The 21,925-nt window shown below is 41.7% G+C and overlaps 1 protein-coding gene across 1 annotated transcript; it reads right to left on the bottom strand.

The window, feature by feature from the left end:
- Window positions 1–507: 507 nt before the first annotated feature.
- On the bottom strand, window positions 508–11,171 carry LOC143562594 (uncharacterized). Its single transcript, XM_077050354.1, has 13 exons — window positions 11,134–11,171; window positions 10,451–10,823; window positions 9,370–9,627; window positions 7,846–8,088; window positions 7,592–7,741; window positions 6,024–7,164; window positions 4,924–5,083; window positions 4,637–4,710; window positions 4,425–4,506; window positions 3,615–3,740; window positions 3,183–3,289; window positions 2,730–2,883; window positions 508–958 (listed from the first exon to the last, which is right to left on the bottom strand). The coding sequence occupies exons 1-13, from the start codon at window positions 11,169–11,171 to the stop codon at window positions 952–954; spliced, it is 2,913 nt and encodes a 970-aa protein (XP_076906469.1). The 3' UTR covers window positions 508–951.
- Window positions 11,172–21,925: the final 10,754 nt, after the last annotated feature.

Here is a 21,925-nt window from a genome sequence, read left to right as displayed (position 1 = left end):
TTATTCATTCTACACTGATATTTATTCCATACAACATATATCTTAAAATGATTATCAACCGAAACATATATAAAATTGGATTTGAAACTTACCAACCCACCAACGAAACATTACATCTCATGAGTCATAGGCAATCATCCACCTTCACATATTTAGTAACCGGTGGGCTGCTACAACATACATTATATATATGAACCTCAGAATGAACATGAGTATTAAGTTGGTTCAGGTCAGAACGATCGAGCTCTGACCATAATGGACACAAGGTTGAAACAAGTCGTTCTAGAAGAATAAGTATTAAAATGGGTTTGTTTTTATGGCTGCCAGTGAAGATGGCAGCGGGTAGTGCCAAACTGCCAACCTATCTGGACACTTTCTAAGTCAGCAAAGCCAATTTCAACCCATTGTATAATTTAAACACACCCAAACTAACCCATTTAACAAGCAAAAATTACCAAAATCAACCCATTATTGAATAACCGGTCATATAATAATTGTCACGTGTAGTAAAAAAAACAAATAGTACTTCCACTCACTTTAAGAAGACTGTACATTATTATTCTGTACAAAACAAAACCACCTATCTTTTCAAGAAACACTATTTCAATTCACAAAGACCAACCATAAGAGGAAAAACGAAAACAGAATCAATGAATAAAATGAATGCAAAAGGACCTAAACCATACTCTACAAACAAGTACATGTACCAGAGTTAAGACGTGTATTGTATGTTCAAACGAGACGCGGGTTCCGCATCATCATGGACCGCCTTCACGAGTGCAACGAATTTGAATAAACAGTTTTCACTGAACCACCTCAGTTTCCAAGTCACAGCTATACCCCGGTTGTTGAGTGATCCGTTCTCGGGTGGTTTTCGGGATAGGTTTAACCGGGAGAGCTCTGATGTAACGGAGTTGAGCGTTAATGTCACACAAAAGCTCTCTTTCGTGTCTATAACCTGAAAAGAGAAGGATAGTAATTTGGTTTCGTGAGCAGTAGGAAAATGGGCCAACTAATAGATCGATTATGATAAGAGGTGGTGATTTTGACCCGTTTACTTATGAACGGGTCAATTTGGATTTTGGATTGTGTTTGATCTCAAATTTGGTGGATTAAAAGGTGAGATTAAAGAGTAATGGGTCAAAACAGATTAAAAGTCAGCCCACATTGACTATTAACACATATAACTAGGGATGAGATTTTTTTCCCAAATACCTGTACCCGTACCTATACCCGCACGTGTCTATTGGGTACGGGTACCCAAATTTACTGATTATAGGTACGGGTACAAGTACGGGTATTACGGGTACTGGTACCCGTTTAGAATATGCAGGGGCTTTTATTAGGTTTCGAACACTCATGACTTAACTTTCAAGCGGGATTTTCAAAATATAATATATATTAGTTGAATAAATTCATACCCAATCTATATGTGTATATTCATATATTGTGTATTCGTATATTTTTATTTCATGTATGTGTAATTGTGTATATCATTGAATAACATGTATCAACTTTCTCTCTTGTTTTTCTATAGAAATTGAAGAAGCAATAAACAAAGAAAAGGAAAAGGGAATGAATTTTATATTATGGTTGGTTTGTTTCATTTTTAGTTTTGGTATTAAGTTTTGGTTGCAGTATTACGGTTCTGGTTGTGGTATTACGGTTTTGGTATTATAGATAACTGATTGTCGGTACCGTACCGTTAGCGATATTGTTTAGTGGAGATTTATTTTAAGAAAGAACAAAGGGGTACTAAAGCGAATACACATTTACCCATACCCGTACCATATAATTCAGGTAAGGGTATGGGTACCAAGATTTACTGATTTTAGGTACGGGTACTTTCGGGTATAGGTACGGTACGGGTACGGTCCCGGTCTCATCCCTACATATAACCTCCTACATCGACTATATTCAAAGAATTAAATTACTATTGTAAGGGGTGTTCATCGGGTAGGTTTTCAGGTAATTCGGACTATTCAAATTGGGTTATTCGAACATGAAATTTTTTTAACAGAATTCAAGTTAGAATCGAAATCAAAAATCGATTCGAAATCGGTTCGGATTCGGATATTCAATTAAAACGATAAATGAGAAAAAGGTTTAAAATAAAATAATATATATAATTGAAAAACTTGGGAATTTTTTTATTAAAAAATGTAAAAAGTATATTATTCATATATAATTCGAATATTTGGGTCGAACTGGTTTGAGAATCAAAGAGTTGAATACAATTCAAAAACCAAATCAAGAATTCGATTCTGATAGAGTCCCAATTCGAATACTCAACACCCGACCCCGAACTCGAATTCGTTATCCAAATCCGGTGCGGTTCGACTTTCGGGTTTCCCGAGTCTGATTCAAATAACAAAAACCCCTAATTGTAGTAAACTAGTAATGCTATTGTCCTGATCATGATTAGTGCATTAATTCCTTAGAAAATTACGAAAAATGGAGAAAAAAATGTTTGCATATCAACCCAACCCAGTTTAGCCCGTTTCTGTTTTAACCCAAACCCGTTATGACCCGTTACCCAACCCACCCATCTCGCCCCTCAAGTCAATACTATGGTATATGCTACCATGGCCATTTATTTCCAGCTCGTTGTTTATTGAAAGTAAAAGACATTTTGTATTGAACATAAAAGATCAATGTTGATCATCAAAACCAGGCTATAATTTGCACATGAATGTAAAATAGACCATGTAGATTAGGTGAAGGTTTACCATTTCCAAAGCATTGACAATGGAGCAGCATGTATCAAGGGAGAAATATGGGTATATGTGTCTTGTGAATCAAAGCCGAACTGAGAGACATCCTCAATGCTCACAATCATATGCCCTCCAAGAACAAACAATGACCTTGAAAACCATTGGTTATCTGATACAGGAAAACAACCTTTAAAGTACTGCCTTTTTCATAATATACAAGATATAAGACTAACTAAAAGTAAAGGAGCATAAAAGTCTGAAACACTAATTTAAGTTTTGTAACAATGATCAAATCCCAACTTTTGACCTTTTATCCAACCCACCCATATTGCCACCTAATGTTCTTATATAAATGTTATGATATCTGCAAAAGATAAAAGACACATACATGAATGTATTACTCATTTTATCTTTCTATGAATCTAGAATAATGAGTAACAAGAGTCCACAAAATAAAATTAAAAATACCTTCAGAATTACTTTTCCAAAATAGCACCATTGAATACTGAAGGATGTTTGTTTTTGATCCACCACATACGTCTCTCTCAAACAATGCAACCTGGATCTTATCCAAACTGACATACAGATACAAAGCCATCATTAGCAGGTGTTTTGAATTTAATTTGATTTTTGAAACTGATAATCAGTTGTTAAAATGTGATTTACACTTTCAGTTTCTGATAATCTAATTAACTAGGGGTCAAATAAGCAGTTTTGGATAATCACTAATCAGTTTCCCCATCTGCTTCATAAAACTAATCATCTAACCTTTAATTGATTATGATTATCTAATACTTAGAATTTGAAGCAGAACAAGTACATTTAAACACTATCAAAATGCACATCCAACACCCAGTAAGAAAAAAAAAAGTTTTTAGTTTCATTAAAGTTCATAATCACCTTATAAGAGGAAACCCTTTCTTCTTGGCATTCGCATGAAAGACTTCCAATATTGATACAAGCATCCTTGATTTCTCTATGCTCCTAGTTATAAACATATACCTTGCCCCTCTTTTAGTGTACACCCTATGACATCAATAATGGTAAGATCAAAATCTACATATAGGACAAAAAGGTGACACAATAAGTTAACGTTTCATCAAGTAAGCAAAAGCTGTTGTCTTTCTTTATATGTAAACTAGGTTAGAAACCCGTGTATTACACAGATTGAAAAAAGAAAATATTTTAAATAGTTAGCAACAAAGATTCAAGAACTATAAGACGATATTTTGAGATGAGATATGACTGAGATTACGTACAAGTTACTAACTCGTAATTTAATATATTTGAAGTCAGATATCTCACATAGTTACTATATTTAATTTAATTTCATGTATTTTATATATTGTGTTACATTACTATAAATACGAAGGGTTAAATAAGAGAAGCCGGAAAAAGAATCTTGTGCACAAAGAATTGTGACACGTGACGGCTGGTGCAACCAGTTAATTATTAGGTATAAACGAAGAGCCTGTTAAATATGCTGTAAACAAATACCGAACTCATTTCTCAAAAAAATGAGATACATAGTTTGGATCAATTTCAAAACATTAAAATGTTACTTATGACCAAAAAACATTTGTCAAGTGATGTTTGGAGCTAGAGGTGGCAATTGGGTCAATTCAGGTAATGTTTAATATCTAACAAATCAAGCAAATAAAATAAGATAAGATATCTTATAGGAAGCGAGTCAAATGCTAACTCACTCACCTCACTGCCTGAAGTCCTAAGCCTACTAAAACCTCTTTGACATCTTCTGTACCGAAGCAACCTACTAGACTCGGGCTAGATCCTACAAAATGACAACGAAATTATCTTAATAGAAATAAAAAACACTTGCATAAGTAGGTATTGTTATTTATAAAAAAAAGATTTTTAACCAATTCTGATTTGCATAATGGTCATACCGCAACAAACCTAACCTGACCCGTCATGCCGGCCATTGAGAAGCACAACATACAACTTCTGTTCACAGCTAAGCAATAACGCCATTCCACTGTCAGATCAACAAATGAAACTGCAGTTGTTTAATTCATGATACAAACAAGAATACAAGATGTTGACACGCATTCAGCCCACCAAATAACATCACAGAAAGTAAAATTTATATAGACGTTAAAACATAAAACTTATCCAATGATGAATGTAAGTTGTTGACTCGCATTCAAGATCACTCATAAAATATAGCAAGTGTTAATGAAAACAGTACCTTTTACTGCACCCAGATGGATCCTCAACCAAACACTTGCAAGACACATATTGCCAGCATGCTTCTTCAATCCCAAAATCTGCAAGATCCACATTAAAGTTCTTTTGGATAAGTTCTTTTGTCATGGGGCCCGCCAGGCTATCTTCCGGAAGAATCCCTCCTGCATCAATAGTATATCCTGTTAATTAGAGGTAGAAAATTGGGCGGGTTGGACGGATCATGTAACAGATCAAAAGCAGTAAATTTTTGTATGAATAGAAACATTGTGGGTGGTAGTCCTATAAATGATCCGAACGGGGCTTGTTCGTGTTCGTTCATTCAACTTTAACCGACTAACACAAAACAATTAAAACACGCATTTTCTTGTGTGTTCGTTGTTTAGAAGATGGACGTGCCCGTTTATGGTCAATTGTTCATATTCTAAACGAACGGTTTACGAACACAAATGATGAACATAAATGGAACCCACCACGAGCTAAAAGTAAACTGACTATCCAAATTATAGTCTAAAATACCATCATCATAACATCAAACATGTCAAAATTTATCAAATATATCTAAACAAATGGTTTAAAAATATGAAAATCCAATTGGTTTCAAATTAGTATTAGTAATGAATAAAAAAGTGGATATGTAAATAACATGCCAAAATTTATTTAAAAATATGAAAATCAAATTGGTTTCAAATTAGTATTAGTAATGAATAAAATTAAGTGGATATGCAAATAAACATAAACGAATGAACAAATATAAACGAACGAACATAAACGGAGATAAATGAACGACCATAAATAAGTAAATAAACAAATGAGACATTTGTTCATGTTTGTTCGTTTAATTAAATGAACAGAAAATTGCGTTCACGTTCGTCCGTTTATTAAATGAACGAGCATAAACAAACTTCCCGTCGAAATACGATTACAAAAATTATATCATTTCAACAATAATATAATTAACTTATGCATTAAAATACTCCTGGCGATTTCAACCCATTTGAACGTTTCCTTTCAAATTTTTCTGAATTTAGCCGTTTGACCCGTTAGATATAGAAACATAACCAAAGTAAAATCATTCATAGCAAAATAGGTTGAATTTGTCACCTCTACCGTCAACCAACATCTGGTACTCCCTCATGCTAGCCTCTTGACAACTTGGCATGTGTACATCATGTGCACTGCAGTTCAACTTATGTGAACCATTTGCTTCTGTTTGTATCATCTTCTCCTTTAACGATATAACCCTCGGTTTTGTTTTCTGTTTGCCCATTTTCTTCTCTAACCAATTTGCTTCTTGCTTCATGAGACCAACTATTTCACCATCATACCGACTTCCTTCATAAACATTGCTGCTTAATTGTTCAGAATCCCCATGCTTTATAGAACACGAGTCATTTTCTATAGCCTTCTGTAAATCTTCAGAAGATAAAAACATTAAGCTATCCATACTTCTTGAATGATCAGCAGTTGTTGATTCGTTATGAACATGTGATCCGTTTTCCCCACAATCATCTCCACTATCACTGGTGTAACTATCTGAAGAAGCTATCGAGAATGACTCAGCAGATAGCTGCAGAAATTCTTCCTCTAAATTTTGGTGGCGTTGAAGAATATCTTCTTGATAACGAGGTGGTGATCCTGCATGTACTGAGGGAGAACGTGCTTCAATAATATCAACAGTTTCCAAGATTGACATTTCAGGTCCTTCAACTTTGATACCATTGTTAGAACTTGCCCCTTCATCTTTTGGTGGCTGAGTTATTCTAGTAAGATTAACCCTTTTATTATGATTTGAAATAGACCCATCTTCAATTTCATGTGATACAGTATTGACAGATAAATCATCATACAGGTAATAAGATTCTTCAGGCTCCAAATCATGATCATTATCAAAAGCTTCAGCAGAAGATGAAATATATCTTGATTTTTTACCAAAATGTTTTAACCTTCTCTGTTTTCTGGAATCTTTTCCCTTGTTAGGAACTAGGGCTTGCATTTCACTCTTCACATGATCATCAGAAACATGAGTCATCCATCTTTGAAACTCCTCCAGCCATAAAGCGGAATGCTCTTTTTTCATGAACTCGATTTTTTTCATGAAATCAACTATTTCAGCTTCTTTGTTTGAATCAGAAATCTCCCGTTTGCCCCGATCCTCATCATCACAAGTTATAGAATCATTATCAGAATCTGCATCAGTGCTTGCTGTTTCACTTTCAATACTGGCAACACGAGACAGCTTCCTCTGAAAGTAGGTCAGAGAGTAATCACAGTCAAGCAACTTCCAAATTATGAAGAAACTTAAGGGTGTACATGGATTTGCCTTTTGAAATGATTTGTGAGTTGAAGATAAAATAGTCAGTTTTGAATGTTTGAATAAACTGATTCTACTGACTATCTGTTTGTTTAAGAATCATTCTGGGGAATGAATTTCATACCGATTACAACTAATTCACAAACAACATACTAAATTTACCTATTTACCCCTTATTTTAACATAATTTGATAAGACATTTAGTAAAATTCCACCTCACCTTTTCCAAAAAAAATGTCTTTTTTACCTATTACTTGCTAATAATCAGGATTTGTCAAACACAAACAATTTATTTATCTGATTATTACAATTTCAAACAGCACACGTAAATCCAAAAACCGCATTACTAATTACTAACCGTTCTTGGGTTAACACCCCCCTCTGCTTCAGCATCATCTTTGACTGGTGAATAGAATCCAAAACTAGCTGGTTGCCTATGCCTACTAGCAACAATAATCTGTCTCTTCCAAACCTCTCTAGTTGAGATCTTCTTGTCATCCAATATCAGCTGCAAATTAAAGAAAAGAAAACACAAAATAACATATCGATCACAAAATGGTGAAACTGTGAAAGATATTACCAATACTATACGTATTTTTTCCCAGTTCTTACTTTATCGGGATCAGAGAAGAAGCTATACAATTGTGCTCTGTACCAGTTGGCAGAACATATTGGATTTCCTTCTAACCACAAATTCTGAAGTGATGGAAGACCAGATAGGAGTTCCAACTCTGAAAAGTTGGAAATAATATTGTAGGAAAGATCAAGCCCTTCAAGTGATTTTAGATTCTCTATCCCACGAATGGTAGTAAGAGCATTATTCCTCAACACTAGTTTCACAATTTGACATGAGACCTGCAAACAAGAATAATGCATACAAAAGATAATTTTTACTCATCGGTGCACCCAAGATGTGATTAAGAGAGATCAAGTATTCAAGTATTAGGAAATAAGTAAAACAATCAACTTGACCAACTTTATGAACTCAATACTCCCATCAATAAGTCAAAAAAACACAGTGGCTTTGTATAACTCTGATAATTGCCTCATTTGATTATTAAAATACAATCATTGTCTATTTTAGTAATTAACCAGAATAAAGTGACACTAACTCCAAGAGTTAATTAGTAAAATAGTCAACAGCTGTATCTCTATAAATAAAGTAAGCAGCAATAGCATTTCGTCTTAACATTAAGGCAACAATACTGGTTCCATGATGTTGTTACACTATTAAGTAGGGATTATGAGATATGGACCATATGGTTTCTGCTTGATTTAATTATTGATCCAGGGACTAACTTAAGCATACTTGGACAGAACTAACTCTCAAAAGTAGGTCATTTAAGAGAGACTTCCGCCTCACAAACGCAAGCTGATTTTGTATTCTGTTATCAGTTACTAATTAAATTAGTCCTCTAGTAACATATCAATATATAGGGTGCCCAAGCCCGAGCTTAAATAGGACAATATGTGCTTAACTATTAAGTTGATTTATGAACACAATAACCAAACACCTTTTGAACTTTTGAGTAGTGTTATTCTCCTTGTTACTATGGTTTCAATGGTTAGGGGCCACCTATCATATGCGGATATGCTCCCAAACCAAACCAGTGCAAATTAACCATCTGATTTGAAGTACCAAAAGGTCCAAAAATATGCTTGAAAAGCTTTAGTAATTTGAATTAGGCTTTTGTAATAAAACAACTGAAGCACATGCAATTTTCGTCTTTGAGGACAAAGTGTGCAATTTACGAAAAGACAAGAGCCTACATAAAACGGAATTTCAATCACCACTATTTTGCACATTCCCATAAGGCCAAAACCATCAAGATGACAAGACCAAGACCAACAATTTCAAGTTTGTGAATATGATGGATGTCAACTGTGAATACATGTAGCATCTCTGCCACATTTCAAAGTTCAATCAAACTTCTAATCCAAAATTGTTGACAAATTTCCAAAGCGAGTGTTGTAGACAAGAAATGTTATGCATATAGATTGTTAGATAGCCAGGTATCCCAACCCTTTGCTTCAGCCCGTATTTAGCATTTGGTTTATAACAATATACAACTGTCTGATGTAATTATACAACAACTCAATAATTGCAGAACTTAAAAAATGGCTAACTAGCCTTACCTTACTAAACGATGAAATTGTTCTCAACTGATTAAAACCAAGGTCCAGATGCTTCAACTTGCTACATTTCCATAGATTATCCACTTTAGCAAACTTGTTCCTACTGAAATCAAGGGTTTCAACAACAGGCAAGAGTCTCAAGGAATCATCCATCAAAACCAAGCCATTATAAGCACAAGAAACAAATGATAATCGCTTCCACTGAGGAGAGTCTTCTATCTCAGCAATTCTATTAGCAAACACATGTCGAAGTGCATCCTATTTCACCTCAACAAGAACAGAAACAACATGTCAGAGTACTATTTCACAATTGTCAACTAGAATTAAACCTAATCCTATAATAATCAGATATTCCACATCATGTTTCCCCTCAACAAGAACAGAACAAGTCAAAGTACTATTTCACAATTGTCAACAAGAAGTAGACCTAATCCTACAATAATCAGAAATTTCTCATCCCATTTCAACTCAACAACAGAAACAACGTGTCAAAAGTACTATTTCAAAATACTCATTTAGAAGTAAACGTAATCCTATAATAATAAGAAATTTCACATCCTAATTCACCTCAACAAAAACAGCAACAACAAGCTAAAGTACTATTTCACAATTGTCAACAAGAAGTAGACCTAATCCTACAATAATCAGAAATTTCTCATCCCATTTCAACGCAACAACAGAAACAACGTGTCAAAAGTACTATTTCAAAATACTCATTTAGAAGTAAACGTAATCCTATAATAATAAGAAATTTCAGATCCTAATTCACCTCAACAAAAACAGAAACAACAAGCTAAAGTACTATTTCACAATTTTCAACTAGATGTAAGCCTAATCCTATAACAATCAGAAAATTCACATCCTATTTCACCTCAACGAGAACAAAACAACATTTTTTGAAGTTCATTATCACAATTCTCAACTAGAAGTAGACCTAATCCTATAACAATCAGAAAATTGACATCCTAATTCACCTCAACAAGAACAAAAACAACATTTGAAAGTTCAATTTCACAGTTCTCAACTATAACCAAACCTAGTTTAATAATAAACATAAATTGAGAATCTAAACCAATCATACAGTGGAATCATGACAGATAATCTTCTCCAGCGTATGCCTAAGCTCCAGTAACCCTCTCGCAGCGGACGTGGACAAATCACATCCACGGAGCTCCAAAACCTTCAACCTACCAAACGGCAACAAACACACCGGCGTCGGATCTCTACACGATCCCGGCGGCAACACCGAGACGACCTTAACCGCCGTGAGTAAGCGCAAAATCCGGCGTAACTGCTCAAGCGCACGGTGATCACCTAAATCCGAAACGTAGGCGCGAAGATAATCGACCGGAGCTCCGGCGAGTAAGCGCTCAAGCTCCGTCAAGGACTCTAGGCGTGACTGGACGTAGTGAAGACCTACTGGATTTAATTGTGTATACGCAACGTGATGTTCCCTGTTGCACCAACTGTCCAACTCAAGCCCCTAGGGGTGTGGGGTTGTCGGTCTAATAGTATCTATATATCATGACCACAATCTTAGTAAGATCATCCATCATTTCAGAATGAGAAACTAACTTATAAACCCCCCTATTTGTAGGTTCTTACCCGGACCCTTAGTGGACCGCTAAGCGTATTGGTGGAAATTGTCACCGAACTTTAACAGATGCGTCACTAGACACGCATCAATATCTAGCCACTCAGAAGATATTTATGCTGGAGGACCGTTTTACGGCTTTGGTAGCGGTCGCCATCATGCTGACTCACCTAACACGCATCAGCGTTAACGCTTCATCATCTGTCATGTGTCAACATGGGACTGATTCCTTAGCCAGGTCATAGCGAACTATTATGGATTGGGTAGTGGTTGATTACAGGCAAATTTTCACTTTTTTTTCATTTTAAATTTTCAAATTATTTTTGTTTGATGGTACTGTTAGGTCCTTTAACTTTCTAAGATTGACATTTTATGCATGATATTTTCAGGGTTCATATATGTAAAATAATTACAGGTATCTTAAACAAAATGAAGCAATGGTATTTGAAGATCAAAGATTACGCAAATCAATCAATCAATCAATCATACCCAGTAAAATCCCACCGACAGCAGAGCTATAGGTAGGGTCTGGGGAGGGTGGGATGTAGGCACACCGTACCTCTATCCAAAGGAATAAAGAGGTGGCTTCCAGAGAGACCCTCGGCTCTAAGAACATGTGTATGAAGCAAAAAAAGGAAATCAAAGTTTAACAGTTATATAAAAAACTACTACTAATTATAATAATATTAATAAAAAGGTCACAGTTTAACCGCAATATAAAAGCTAATAATAATAATAATAAAGTATGTAAGGGAAATACCATTATGGTATGTGACCTAAATAAGTTAAGTCTAAGCCCTAAGGCGGTTATTTCATAGACTTTGAATAACAAGGGGTATCTTTTGACTCATCTTTGAATAACAAGGGGTATCTTTTGACTCATCTTGGTAAAAGTAACTCACATATCAGTTAAGATAAGTTAAAATACCAACTTTATGATGAGTTATATAATACAAATATGATAATTTATGTGATATTCACTCTGAATTTGAAGAGGTAGGTCCCAGCAGAGGTGGTTAGGACCCGCAAGACTCCCTTAAAAGGAGACGTCTGCGCAGTTGAACACGCAAGACTCCTTAAACGGACGTCTGCGCAGTTGAACCCGCAGACTTCACCATAGGGATGTCTGCGCCGCGACCTACCAAACCCGCAGGACCCACCACGCTCTGAGTTGTGACGACCTCACATGCGGTACGCAAGCTGGTCCCGCTGGAAATGCCTCCCTATGGTTTCCAAGTATCTGCCTGTTCCCGCAGGTGCGGATACCCGCCATTAGGGACTGGCCACCCGCGCAGCATGGCTACACGCATAAGGCTCAAACTCGTAATAATTCAGTAGTCACCTGAAGAAGGAATGAGCAAAGCCGGGAACATTCCCGCATAAAGGTGGGAGGGGGAAAACTCCCGCCTAAATGAGCCAGTCCGTATAATAATGGAGGATCTTTTGTGTGATACCTGGCGAGGTATGGACAAAAGATCTGACCAACGATACGACAGCTCACTGACAGCAGCATGGCAGACAACACGCCACAGCACTGTGGCCAATAGCCGTCGCCTGCTCACCAACTCCTGCCATACCACGTGCCTAGCCTGTAGTTGGTGGAAAAGGAAAAGTGAACAGCACGCCTGGTCACTGTCAGCCGCTGCCTATCCACCAATTACCAGCAGAGCACGTATGTAGGCCACAGTTGGCAGAGTAGTAGGCCGGCTAAACCTCCTTGGAAACCCACCTTCGGCTATAAAAGACATCAAATGGTATTATCATTTCATCATCTAATATCTTATATAATTTACCTGATAACTGCTCTAGTATTAATAATATACTTTTATATTCAAAGAGTAATATAGACTGATTCTCACGCCGGAGGGTGGTCACAAGGAGGAACCCCCCCCCCTTTCTTAGTGACGAGCTCACGGTGTCTGTTTTGCAGGTTATCGGAAGAACCATCTTGCCGGAATTAACCCCTCATGGGAAACGTCTATCTAACCCTCAGGTTACTCGTAATCTGTCGGGGTTCGACTGGTGTTTCTTCATTGGCGCCATCCGTGCATAAAGCTAGAACTTTATTTTTCTCCAGTTTTTTAAAAAAAAATTTCTGGAAAGATGGTTAAGGATACTCCGGTCCCAAAACCGAGTAACCAAGAGACTCCGGTAATTATGACCCCAGCTATAAGGGGGAATACCGAGTACACAAACTTTACGAACACTACCCCTGCTACCCAAGCCGGGGCAAGTGGAGTAAATAATCAGACACTGGGATTCACCGATACCCAGTTAGAAAATCAACAGACGAGGCTCCCCTGCCAAACACTCGATGAAGTTAAAGCGTGGGCCGAAGCACGTCAAAAAGAGTTCCAAGCTGAGTTGGATGAACGTTTACGTTCACTCCAACAAGTGGAAGAATTCGAATACGACGATGATTCGGAGGAATCCGAGGAAGACGCGAACCCTCGTCATAGGGCGAAAGGGAAGCGTAAAGAAACGGATTCCCAACCGAGAAGGCGTTTTGGAGAAGCATTCAGTCCAATAAACGTGGGCAATAGCCCACGGGACTTCTCCAAAACATTCACGCCAACAGCGGCAAGGGCGGGGAACGTCCAAATTCGCAAGGGACATTGCGGAAGCAATCGCCCCAAGAAGTGCCAAACAAATGTCCAACATAGGCACATACGATGGTATTTCTGACCCTGACGATCACTTGAACAGATTCATCGCGGGGGCGACCGTCAGTAACTGGACGGAACCCACGTGGTGTTATATGTTCCAAATGACGCTGGTCGGGGCAGCTAGAGCGTGGTTCGACCGTCTGCCGGTCCACCACATCTACGATTGGGCAGACTTCCAACATAAGTTCAGCCAACACTTTAGTCAGCAAAGGAAGTACACTGAGGAGCAGTGGACAATCCTCAAGTGCGTCCGAGAGGAGGAAGAATCTTTGCCTGACTTCATCACTCGATTCAACTCGAAGAAGCTAAGCCTGGGCAACGTTAGCGAAGATCTCGTTCGCGCCGCTTTCATCCAGGGCGCAAACGACCCGGAACTCATCCGCACCCTGACGGGCAAAGATGGCATGCCATCCACGTGGGATGCCATCATGACCGCAGCTAAACGCTTTGCGGAAACCGAGAGGCAACTGGGTAGAGATCTTCCACAGAGCACGAACCTCTACACCCAGAAGACGAGGGAAAACAACGTCCTTACCGCCCGATTAAACAAAAAGCGGAAGCTGGGCATTTGGCAGTTAAGGGTAAACTTTGACACCCCGTCCGGTTTCCAACATCGGTTGGGCGGAAGAGATAACGTGAAACCGGAGAAGAACTCCAGGTGGACGCCACTCACAAAGAGTGTGACCGAGATATTCGCCACGGAGGAGCTCCCGTGGCCAAAGGCTCCGTTTATCCGGCATCGCCACAACGCGGATCGGAGAAAGTATTGTGATTTTCACAAAACCAAAGGCCACAACACTGAAGAATGCTTAGACGTAAAGGACTTGGTCGAAGCATTTGTCAAGGATGGGACACTCGCGCACCTTGTGGCGAAGTGAGCGTCGAGCAGGCTGATGCGTGAACCCCAGCTGGGGAAACGCACGAATAAAAATCGCAGCTTCAACGGAGACTACATACTGCGTAAACAACGAGATCCCGAACAAGATACATGTCGGCTCGATGGTGCTCCCATCCAAGCCACGCCTAATGGGAGCTCAATTACACAGTTTGTATGTAGATCAATTCCAAATTTGTAAAGAAGGCCTAGAGCCACTTCTAATGGAAAAGATTCTCCTTCAAATTGAAGCTGATGATTTTACATTTATATTTTATGAACTTTGCACATGGAGATGCCGGTATCCGCCGCATCAAGTGAAGAATCGTTGCGCAGGGAAGGCGGCAAAACCCGCACAAACCCAAAAGCATCAAACCTTCACGCAGGTCAGTTAAAAGGGAAAGGTTCAGCCATCCCACTATGTGAAAGTGCCGGTATATCCGCATGAATCCTGGTAGAGGAAGCTGAACACTAACCTATTAACAACCGCGCGTTGAACGGTCGATTCGAACACTAATGCCGGTATTCACCGCATCAAGTGAAGAATAGTTGCGTGTGGAAGGCGGCAAAACCCGCATAAACCCAGAAAATGACAAGACCTTCATGCAGGACAGTTAAAGGGGAAGAGTTCAGCCATCCCACTATGTGAAAGTGCCGGTATACCCGCATGAATCCTGGTAGCGGAAGCTGAACACTAACTCATTAACAACCGCGCGTCGAACGGTTAAAAGTCATTATGAAAGGATAAGGAAAAACCTACGCGCAGGTCAGACATAGGTAAAGTTTAGCCATCCTACCAAGTGCAAGTGCCGGTCCTATCCGCACACTCACAAAGGGGGAAGCAAAACTTCAACCTACTGTCAACCACATTCAAGGTTAACTTATTCTAAACACTTGGGAAATCGCTAATTTAAACTAAGTATGCAAGTCATAAGGTTTATAAAGCAATGAACCCAAAGGAAATAACACTCTTATCCACAAAAAGATTTGTATTTCACAAAAGATATATTACAAGAATGGCCGGGTAACTACCCGCCTACAAAATAAAATCTAGTCTATCCTAGCAGCGGGAAGGGATCTTCAGAATCAAGCTTCAGGACCACTTCCACTTGGACCCGCCCCATCAATAGAGCGTGGCGGTTCAAGGAAAGCCTTGAGGATAGCAAGTCCATCATCAGCAGCAGCGACTTCCTTCACCTTCTCCACCACCGGATGCGGGAAGGCGGCATATTGGTTCACCGCTTGGTCATATGCAGCTTCGGTGTCCACATCGAACAAAGGGAAGTTGGAAGGCGGGACGCCTTTCTCAACGAACCCTAGACCAAGCAGGAAGCCGGCCTTTTCCCCATCCTCATGAGAAGCGTTGAGGGCTGCGCTCATGGCATCATCGTAAGTAGTCTCTGAGAAGACCCGATGCACAACCTACAAAGAAAATACAAGTGTCAAACACCTTTTCTATTTACAAAGGAAAGCGTGAAGACGTAAAGCTAAACATACCTGAGACAACGCTTCTCGAAGAAGCCATTCCTTGGCAACCAGAGCTTCTTGAAGGGCGGCTTGAGCTTGGGTGCGGGCGCGTTCGGCTTCGCTTTTGTTAAGGTTGGCAAGTAGCACTTCCTTTGCAGCAGCCTCTTCAACGCCCTTAAGCTTCCGCTCGGTGTGATCAAGCACGCCCCTCTGGTCCAGGATCTCTTGGAGCTTCTTGGCATCTTCCATCGCCAAGGCATCATGAGCACGTTGGAGAGCCTCTAATTTTGCCTTGAGCTCCTCGTTCTCCACGCGTAAAGGCTCAGCAACGGCTTCAGCCTTGGTGGCCCTCTCGGTTGCGTTCCTCGCAGTCTCCTTAGCCAGCCGAAGCTGTTCGTTAACAGCTTGGGCAGCCTTGGAGCGGGCCTCGAGTCGCGCTTGAACCTCAACCTCGAGGGCCTTGAAGGCCTTCTCCTTCTCCGCAGCAGCTGCGGCCAACTGTTGGTTCTCCTCCCGAAGAGCCCGCGCTTGAGATACTTCCTTGGCGCGAGCTGCTTTCAACTTGTCGTTTTCACGACAAAGCAGCTCGACGCGCGGCTGCATCCGGGCCTGGAGAACCCGAAGCTCATTGGTTAGCCTACCCTCCTGGTAGCTAGCCATGGCTTCCCCCAACGCACCATGGGGAGCAGCGTGGCGAGCCCATTCCACGCACTCCACAGGGGTACGAAGGGTTGTTCCTCGGCGGATGTTCCATCGCGGAACATACACTTCATTGGAATCCGACACTGCAAAAGAAACAAAGCAGTTAGGAAAATATGAAGAAAAATATAAAGGCCAAAAGAACCCTACGCACCTGTAGGGTCGATCACAGGCCGATAGCCACCGAACCCATCGCCTGAACCTAAGGGAAATCCATCCAAAAGGTCGGACAGATGGGAAGGTGACAAAGATTGGCGAGAAGCCCTGCGCGTACCTGATGGGCCGGCCGTCGATGCCGGTGGCGGAGGCATAGTAGCGGCCTCCGTGGTCGCCGCCGCGGTCGCCGCCGCATAATCCGCAGCAATCGTAACTGCCGGCTCGGTGAAAGATGCTGTAAAAATCGCACTTACCACCGGCGGTGACGTCATCTCAGCTGGAACAGTCGGCTCAACGGAGTGAGCAACTGATCCAGCGGAAGCAGGCGCAGACGCCTGGGTCGTCGCCTCAGGTAGGCTGACCGAGCCTACCGTCATCGGCGGAGGGGTACTCCTCTGCGCTCCACCCTGGAATGCGTCAACATCCACGCCTACACAAGAAGATAAGTGTTTCAATAAATTTATAAAGTGATAAATCTACAAAGATAAGGATGTTTGTACTTACGGGTTTTCTTGAGCCTGAACGTACGGACGGGCGGGGACGAGCCCGATGGAGCCGGTCTCTTGATGCCGGTCACCGTCGTCGTCGTTGGTTCTCCGGAGGTAACAGTCGTAGCCTCCGGAGCAGTGGTCTTCTCACCACCGGGGTTCCCCACCACCTCTTCACTATCTGACTCAGTGTCAGATAGAAGCACCGGATCAGCTGTGGAGGCCACCTTCTCCTTCCCTTTCCCGCCGGCAGCCCTCTTCTTCCGCACCAACGGAGGACCATCTGCGGATTCCTCAGAAGAAGACAGGATGTCAGGAATTCCAGCAGCGGGTACAGCATTGAGGGGTTGGGGATAGAGTATTGCCTTACCTGGCCGCCGGTGGCTTAGGATCTCGTGGCCCAGCGGATAGACCTCCACAAACCGATCCGCCATTTGTTCCAGGATGGGCAACTCGTTCTCGTCTAGAGCACGAGTACCCACCCGCACGGGACCGTCAGCTTCCCGCGGGTACAGGAGCGACTCTAAATCGTTCCCCTCTGAAAGAAAAGAAACAGTTAGAAGACAAACTCATATCAGCAAGAAAGACAAGACATACCATAAGGAATAGAGTTCAAACCGTATTCGAGAAGGATGGGAAACCGAGACGCCTCCTTCCATACCCGGCTCATCCCCAGCATCACCATCCCGGACTCCGGAAACCGGTAAACCGGAGATTGGACCCGGGATATCTTCGAAAACCATTCCGCCTCCTGGTAGTTGGTGGCGTGAAGGCTCGGAATCGCTTGGCCATTTTTAAACTTCATGGCAATGGGGATGGCTGCGGGCAGAAATGTAGAAGAACTCCCGCTTCCACGATCGGAGACTGCGCTCGGTTGCGCAAATCTTCAAACCCTTGATCCGGGTTGTCAGGGTGTACCACCCCTGGATGCACCTCCAAGTATAGAAGGTCATCAGGCGGTCCACATAGGGCTCAATGCCCAGAATCCGGCACACCCACTCGAAGTGCCGAATCTTGGCAATCGCCATCGGATGCACCTCGGTCAGGTGCACACCGTGCCTCTCCAGGACACGGTACACAAACTTTGTCAATGGGAACCTAAGGTTCCCATAAACAAAGAATGCAGCATATACCCCGATCTTGCCGCTGGGGGCATCGTACACAGTCTGCTGGGGTTCAGGAAACTCAGGCTCAAGAGACTCAAGCATGAATTTCCTGACGACGTACTGGTACAGATCGACAGGTAGAGCACACTGGCATTCGCCAGCAGTACTCTTATCGTCGACTACAGCTTCAGCATCATGGGAAGACATATTGCAGAAGAAGAAGAAACGATTTTGGGGGAATGCTCAACTGAATAAGGGAGTATTCACCAGAAATCGCCTTAGAGATGAAGAGAAGAAGTGAAGGTGTGAATTACAAAGGACCCTCTCCCCCTTTATATAGTGATCGCAATTAATGCGATGAATTTAATGCGGAGGAGAGAGAAATTGAAGGTGCAATGAAACCGTGACATGTGGCACCAGGCAAGCTGGCAACAGCTGTTGAAAGGACGAGTGCCATTAATTTTGCGGCCACGCGCCCGAAAAATCGCGCCCACGCGCCGTAAAAAGCGTCTGGAATGACCATATAATGTCACGTCGCCATAACTTCCAACACGTCCTGACACAGTCAGAAGAAACCGTCGCACGACGACTGTTCTTATCCTTTCACCAATTCAAATTTCAAAGATTCGAAAAGATTCGAAAAGTAAGCGGGAAAAAACAACTTACCCCGGCTATCCAGTTGACCGTAAGTCGGCTGCGGGTACAGTGTTAAGGCAAAACCCTTCACATACCTAGCACCCGCAGGGAACAGAAGCCAAGAATACCCAACTATGAAGTCGGATGCGGGTACAGTGTTAAGGCAAAACCCTTCACATACCTAGCACCCGCAGGGCACGGAAACCGGAAAAACCCAACTATGAAGTCGGGTGCGGGTACAGTGTTAAGGCAAAACCCTTCACATACCTAGCACCCGCAGGGCACGGAAACCGGAAAAACCCAATTATGAAGCCGGGTGCGGGTACAGTGTTAAGGCAAAACCCTTCACAAACCTAGCACCCGCAGGGAACGGAAACCGGAAAAACCCAATTATGAAGCCGGGTGCGGGTACAGTGTTAAGGCAAAACCCTTCACATACCTAGCACCCGCAGGGAACGGAAACCGGAAAAAAACCCGACTATAAAGCCGGGTGCGGGTACAGTGTTAAGGCAAAACCCTTCACATACCTAGCACCCACAGGGAAGTGAAGCCGAGAAAATCTTGGCATTCCACCCAACTACAAAACGGGCACAGGTACAGTGTTAAGGCAAAACCCTCCACATACCTAACACCCGTAAAAAGTCATACCTCGGCACCCGATTGTAAGTCGGGCGCGGGTATAGTGTTAAGGCAAAACCCTTCACATACCTAGCGCCCGCAGGGGATTAAACGCCAGGAACACCCCGGCAACCATAAGTCAGGTGCGGGTACAGTGTTAAGGCAAAACCCTTCACGCACCTAGCCCTGCAGGGATTTAACGCCAGGGATACCTTGGGAGTAAAGTAACTAATAAGACGAAGTGCGGGTACAGCGTCAAGGCAAAACCCTTCGCATACCGAGCACTCCATGGGAATTGAAACCAAGAAGGATCTTCTGGGCCATGCTTGCAGAAACGGGATTAACATCCCCGCATAGCGGGAACGTCAAGAACTAGATTGTTTGAAACTTCAGGATGGAATTGGTGGTTATAACATGATTGATCACTATGTTCAAAACCACCAAGACCTCATGGAGAATCTACACAAAAGGTTCTAAACGCTCCTGACTTGCGGGGAGGTTACAGACCTATCCGCATCATCCCAGAGATCAAGCAGAACATTGGGAAATTCTGCGTGACATTGGGAAACCTGTGGGTAAGACTTCCCGCGGAAAACCCATAAAACTAAACCCTTTTCAAAAACCCCTTGCTTAAGTCCAAAAGTTCACCTCACTTTATTAAACATTCATGAGAAGAACATTGGACTGGGGGGACTTGAAGAGGTAGGTCCCAGCAGAGGTGGTTAGGACCCGCAAGACTCCCTTAAAAGGAGACGTCTGCGCAGTTGAACACGCAAGACTCCTTAAACGGACGTCTGCGCAGTTGAACCCGCAGACTTCACCATAGGGATGTCTGCGCCGCGACCTACCAAACCCGCAGGACCCACCACGCTCTGAGTTGTGACGACCTCACATGCGGTACGCAAGCTGGTCCCGCTGGAAATGCCTCCCTATGGTTTCCAAGTATCTGCCTGTTCCCGCAGGTGCGGATACCCGCCATTAGGGACTGGCCACCCGCGCAGCATGGCTACACGCATAAGGCTCAAACTCGTAATAATTCAGTAGTCACCTGAAGAAGGAATGAGCAAAGCCGGGAACATTCCCGCATAAAGGCGGGAGGGGGAAAACTCCCGCCTAAATGAGCCAGTCCGTATAATAATGGAGGATCTTTTGTGTGATACCTGACGAGGTATGGACAAAAGATCTGACCAACGATACGACAGCTCACTGACAGCAGCATGGCAGACAACACGCCACAGCACTGTGGCCAATAGCCGCCGCCTGCTCACCAACTCCTGCCATACCACGTGCCTAGCCTGTAGTTGGTGGAAAAGGAAAAGTGAACAGCACGCCTGGTCACTGTCAGCCGCTGCCTATCCACCAATTACCAGCAGAGCACGTGTGTAGGCCACAGTTGGCAGAGTAGTAGGCCGGCTAAACCTCCTTGGAAACCCACCTTCGGCTATAAAAGACATCAAATGGTATTATCATTTCATCATCTAATATCTTATATAATTTACCTGATAACTGCTCTAGTATTAATAATATACTTTTATATTCAAAGAGTAATATAGACTGATTCTCACGCCGGAGGGTGGTCACAAGGAGGAACCCCCCCCCCCCTTTCTTAGTGACGAGCTCACGGTGTCTGTTTTGCAGGTTATCGGAAGAACCATCTTGCCGGAATTAACCCCTCGTGGGAAACGTCTATCTAACCCTCAGGTTACTCGTAATCTGTCGGGGTTCGACTGGTGTTTCTTCAGAATTAAATAATGAGATTAATATTTCTAAAAATGATAAGAAAGACCTTAAAAGAAATTACTAAGCTCAAAAATGATAAATCTTAAATATTGTTTAAACAATTCAATGAGCATACAAAATATGAAATTAAGTTAAAAGTCACAAGAATACAAATAACATACAAATTATTTCAAGATAATGTTAAATAAGATGACAACCAAAATCTGTCAAGATCATAAAAGAGTAGTGAAATGTTATTTGTCCAAACATCATCAAGTGTGGTTTGGATTTTTCTTAGGAAAATAAATGAATCAACAAAAATATCATCAAATCAATCTTGCTTCTTTGACACATTCTTTTTTTGTGATCCATTTCAAAATGGTCGATCTCTTATTTTTGGACTTGTTGGGTTTGTAAGCATATTAGTTCCATGCAACCAAGGAACATTTCTAGCTCACCATGATTCGTTAATAATATTAACGAATCAAAAGTTTAAACATGTTTCACACACCATTTTTTAAAAAACGTAATTC

Source organism: Bidens hawaiensis, unplaced genomic scaffold, assembly GCF_021521415.1.
Source record: "Bidens hawaiensis isolate Kalapana, Puna unplaced genomic scaffold, B.hawaiensis_p1.1 tig00021037_1, whole genome shotgun sequence".
In the NCBI taxonomy this organism is placed as follows: Eukaryota; Viridiplantae; Streptophyta; class Magnoliopsida; order Asterales; family Asteraceae; genus Bidens; species Bidens hawaiensis.
Note: the sequence above shows the minus strand (reverse complement) of the source record. Positions and strands in the feature narration are given on the sequence as shown.